This window comes from Nansenia antarctica (assembly GCF_963989245.1).
Source record: "Nansenia antarctica genome assembly, chromosome: 9".
NCBI classification, from domain to species: domain Eukaryota; kingdom Metazoa; phylum Chordata; class Actinopteri; order Argentiniformes; family Microstomatidae; genus Nansenia; species Nansenia antarctica.
The window spans coordinates 14,889,463-14,894,753 of NC_137679.1; the positions used below are offsets into that span (position 1 = coordinate 14,889,463).

Here is a 5,291-nt window from a genome sequence, read left to right on the forward strand (position 1 = left end):
GCGGTATCAATAATGTCAGTGCCTGAAAGTTACAAAAACACACACCCTAGTAGCTACATACAATGTTGTGCAGTTTCCCCTTTTTTTTTTTTTTTTTACAAACATCATTGGCTACAGACATACAGTTTAGTGGCAGGAGATGGGCACCTGCCCAATAGTAATTAAACAAATAATAAATAAATACAATTCTGACAAGAAATGGTGGATTTAGCGGTTTTTAGACTGTAGTTAGGATGGAAAGTGTCAATCCCATCTGGCAACCCTGCACTCACGTCACCTTCGCCTGGCGCACAAGTTATGTGCACCCCTGCTTCCACCACAGACTTGCTAGCTTTGTAGCTCCGTTTCTATTTTTTTAAAAGATGGAGAGCATTGTATCAAACGTGAAATGTGAGTTGCTTAACTATTTATACTCAATATTTTCTTCTCAATAAGCTCAATTAATTTAACAGATATCAACGAAAGAGTAAGCTAGCCGTGGCTAACTAACGACACCGGCTACTGTAGCTAGCTGACGTACCGTGTTAGCCTGCTGTGCTAGCACTGACCACTGGGCTCCTCATTGTTGACTCGACAGTAAAGTGTCAAGTTTAACACATATTTAGTGTATTTATAAGCCATGCCTTCCTTCGAAATCAGCTAGTAAGTAATTATTTAGAGGCACAGCAATGTGCTCTGCCTTAAATCAACCACGTCCTGTGGCGACCACCATTATTCTGTCCATCATTTCTAACGGAATGTGTCTGTTGTCATTGTTTCTCTGTTATAATGGTTTCTCATGATCGCTCTTCTGTTTGTGTTATTAAAGGTCTCACAGAGCACCTGCTGCACAAACAGCAAGCTAACACAGGTGAAGTCATTGAGAAGCTGTATTGTGAAACGGCAGTGTTCTTCCCAGAACCACTGGATCCCCAGGTACGTGTATTGGTGTATATTAGAATTAATTAATTTGGTTAAACCATATAAAGGTGCCCATATGTGACTGTTGTGCATGCCTGATTGTATAACTGGAGGTCAGTCATTTCAGTCAATAGGATGAATTTCGCCCCTCCAATAAGTGAAGTAGACTAATTCTAAATGTGCATTAATCTGGCTTTAGACCTGGACATAGCAGTCTCAGCCTCTCAGGTGTTAGATGGTGAACTCAGAAAGAAAAAAAATCTGGGGAAAATGTGTTGAACTGAAATTGGTGCTGAATGACTAATTGCTGAAAAAAACAAGAATATGTTATTTTCAAAATATTTTTCTTTCTGTTTAAATACCTCTGCATTTGGTTAGACAAAGAGATGAAGTTTAAAAACATACAGAGAAGCTCGTTAAAAAGCAAAGATTTAAGGTGGGCTTCTTTTATAGGAATATATCTGGCCTTTTCTTGAACAGTAGAAAGCAGATAGTACAATCAAACTATGGCAGGAACCTCACCGGCTTACCTCACCTCATTATTGAAGTTAGTAGGCTATAAGAAGAAGTATAAGAAGGAGTTACCAAACTTGTTCTCAGAGTTGGTTAACTCTTGAGGTTCCTCAGGTCTCCACCGAATTTGAAACCGCTTTTAGTTTTGGTGAACCTCACTGGTACACCTCATTACACCTTACTGGTACACCTCATTACACCTTACTGGTACACCTCATTACACCTCACTGGTACACCTTACTGGTACACCTCATTACACCTCACTGGTACACCTTACTGGTACACCTCATTACACCTCACTGGTACACCTCATTACACCTTACTGGTACACCTCACTGGTACACCTCATTACACCTCATTGGTACACCTCATTACACCTCACTGGTACACCTCACTGGTACACCTCATTACACCTCACTGGTGAACCTCGCCTTCATCTCCTCCCGCCTCGACTACTGCAACTCCCTACTCACCGGCATCACCTCCCGCTCCCTCCATAGACTCCAGATGGTCCAAAACTCTGCTGCACGCCTCCTCTCAAACACCCGCTCCCGTGACCACATCACTCCTGTCCTCCACTCTCTCCACTGGCTCCCCATCAAAGAACGTATACAATTCAAAGTCCTCATCCTCACATACAAAGCCCTCCATAGCCTGGCCCCCCCTTACCTGACTGACCTCCTTCTCCCCCACCGCCCCACCCGTACCCTCCGATCCTCATCCATTGTTCCCCTCACTGTCCCACCCTCAAAACTCAAAGGCTTCGGTCACCGTGCCTTTTCACGAGCCGCACCCCGCCTCTGGAACTCTCTCCCTCAACCACTCAGAGACTCACCCTCACTCCTCACTTTTAAATCCCACCTCAAAACCTACCTGTTCTCCCACGCCTACAGCCTCCCCTACCCCTAGCCATCTCCCCCATCCCTGCCACCCCCGCCCCCCCCCTGGACATGCATCCAACCTCCCCTATCCCTAACCATCTCCCCTCACCCTGCCACCCCCCTCCCCCCATGGACATGCATACAACCTCCCCTTCCCCGTTCGTTACCTCTGTGTTCTATGTGCTCATGTTATCTGTTTCTTGTTGTTTCTGTGTTTTCCGTTTTGCCCATATTGTCAGCGTCTTTGAGCCTCGGAAAAGCGCTATATAAATCGAATGTATTATTATTATTATTATTACACCTCACTGGTACACCTCATTGGTACACCTCACTGGTACCCCTCACCGGTACACCTCATCGGTACACCTCACCGGTACAACTCACTGCTCAAATGTTGATGTTGAATGTTGAATATGTTTCTTTGTTGAAATCTGTGATTGTTTTTCCTGATTGTGTTTTAAAATGTTTTGAAAATGTATTATTAAAATGTTTGTAACTGTTGTAAATAATGTGCATTCAGGCTCCCTCGTAAAAGAGTCCTTGGTTTCAATGGGACTCCCTGTTAAAATAAAGGTTACAAAATTAAATTGTTTCCAGCTTGAAGAGAGCGCCATCCAGCTGTGGAATTGGGCAGTTACCAAACATGTGGGTACAGCCATAAATGAAGAGCAGAAAGCAAAAGGTAACAATGACGATGGCCACTCCATGTATCTGCAAGATGTAGCATCTGGAAGTCTTACAGATGATCTGGATTTAGCCACTAAGATTATTGTGTTATTATTGTGTTATTGTGTTATTATTACTTATTCGTTTTACCCATCTGAACAAGCATGTGCGAATTAAACTACTGTACATGTAACACGCTCACATAAATCATACTAAATAATTATGAGCAGATCGCATAATGCAATTTTTACAATTATTATTAATATGGTTAATTACAGTCAATCACGTGATCCATGCCATCCAATCACAGCTATTCTCCCTCTATCTGTCTTGCTCCCTCTATTCAGTCTATTCAGTCTTGTCAGTGCGTCATGTAGCGTGCCGACTCCTGTACTCCTGTGAACCAGAGAATCCAACAGAGGGCAGTGTTCGCAAACAGATCCTGGTTAGTGGAACATCTCACGACCATGAACTCAATCACTGCAGAGCCATTGGCTGTGATGATTACTCTCAAATACTGACATTTTCACCTTTCCTTCCAGATGGCCAGCCAGATAGGAAGAACCTGGCTGGACTGTAAGAAACCTCTGCTGGCTGACCACTTCTTAAAGCTGGCTGTCAACGTAAGCAAGCTTAAATACCTCAAGCCACAGCAGCTTCACACAACAATCAGCAGTGAGCTCAATGTGCTTATGACTTCGCTTACTCTATAGAGAAGTTAAATACAGGTGGACTGCACACTGGGTGAGCTCATTCAGGGGTTTATAGAGAACTATAGAGAGCTTAAAACACTGTTATGTTCTCAGAGCTCATACAGGTGGACTGGTCTACACACTGGGTTAGCTCAGACAGGTGGACTGGTCTACACACTGGGTTAGCTCATACAGGTGTTTATAGAGAACTATAGAGAAGTTAAAACACTGGTGTGTGTTATGTTCTCAGAGCTCATACAGGTGGACTGGTCTACACACTGGGTTAGCTCATACAAGTGGACTGGTCTACACACTGGCATAGCTCATACAAGTGGACTGGTCTACACACTGGGTTAGCTCATACAGGTGGACTGGTCTACACACTGGGTTAGCTCATACAGGTGGACTGGTCTACACACTGGCATAGCTCATACAAGTGGACTGGTCTACACACTGGGTTAGCTCATACAGGTGGACTGGTCTACACACTGGGTTAGCTCATACAGGTGTTTATAGAGAACTATAGAGAAGTTAAAACACTGTATTCACCGGTGTGTGTTGTGTTCTCAGAGCCTGGAGGCGCTGTATTGCCTGCTGACGTCCCGTGACGACGGATTGGATAATAACACATCCAAAGGAGACGTGGAGAAGGACCTGCTCCGAGTGCTGTCGTACCAAGCAGAATCCGTAAGCTCAGTTGCATGCGGCTCGATACGGAAATTAATTAATAATTAATTAATTTGTTCTTGGGAAATTTGGCAACTCTTAGAGTGACATTTTCACACACACCGGCAGTCAGGATGAGGTGCGAAGCAGGGAAATTATGTGTTATCCAGCTATGAGAACAGGAAACTGAAGCTCAGCTGACTTCAAGCTGCACCTTATGTCCTGGTTGCAACTTATGTACTGATAGCTTATGGTGTATTGTATCCCCATGCAGGCAGTGGCTCAGGAGAATCACCAAGAGGCTGTGGCCTGCATGCAGCGCTGTAAAGACATTCTGCTGCGCCTACCAAAAGAGGTGGGACACTCATGCCACGTGGACAGTCAACACTAATATGATCATGCTTTTGATCATATTTTTGTTGACACATCTCCCTCTTGTCACATCTCCCTCAGGGGAGACCACATTGACACATCTCCCTCAGGTTTTAGATACTGCTGATGTCAAGTTGATTTCACATTGTGATGTCTTAACTACTACTACTACTCTTCCCCCCCCAAAAGACTGGCTATCTCTCTCTCATGTGCTATAACTTTGGAGTGGACACCTACGATAGGAAAAAGTATGAGGAGAGTTCATTTTGGCTGAGGTAAAGATCACGGATTGAAGGAAGCATTATACATATATATATATATATATATATATATATATATATATATATATATATATATATATATTAAGTGTTGCTTTGTAGAAGGAGAAAGATGAGGCCTCAAATTGAGATGAGGCCTCAAATCATTGTGTTGTGTCTTTCAGCCAGAGTTATGATATAGGGAAGATGAATATGAAATACTGCCCTGGTGCTGAAGTGCAAGTAAGTGTGTAGTGCAGCTTATCAACACATATTCTATTTATTTCATTCCTTCCTAACAGCTTTTTAATATAGCGTGGCAGTCATTTGGTTTTGTGAACCCT

At 43.4% G+C, this 5,291-nt stretch overlaps 1 protein-coding gene across 1 annotated transcript in view; it reads left to right on the forward strand.

The window, feature by feature from the left end:
- Nucleotides 1-362: 362 nt before the first annotated feature.
- LOC308165368 (testis-expressed protein 11-like) overlaps nt 363-5,291 on the forward strand; it is a gene marked incomplete at both ends in the record, with an annotated part of 16,396 nt that continues 11,467 nt past the window's right edge. Inside the window, 9 exons of the mRNA XM_080539525.1 lie at nt 363-390; nt 809-915; nt 2,892-2,976; nt 3,326-3,405; nt 3,503-3,583; nt 4,223-4,339; nt 4,593-4,673; nt 4,880-4,965; nt 5,133-5,190. Coding sequence (XP_080395651.1) covers nt 363-390; nt 809-915; nt 2,892-2,976; nt 3,326-3,405; nt 3,503-3,583; nt 4,223-4,339; nt 4,593-4,673; nt 4,880-4,965; nt 5,133-5,190 — 723 coding nt within the window. The remainder of the gene's footprint in view (nt 391-808; nt 916-2,891; nt 2,977-3,325; nt 3,406-3,502; nt 3,584-4,222; nt 4,340-4,592; nt 4,674-4,879; nt 4,966-5,132; nt 5,191-5,291) is intronic.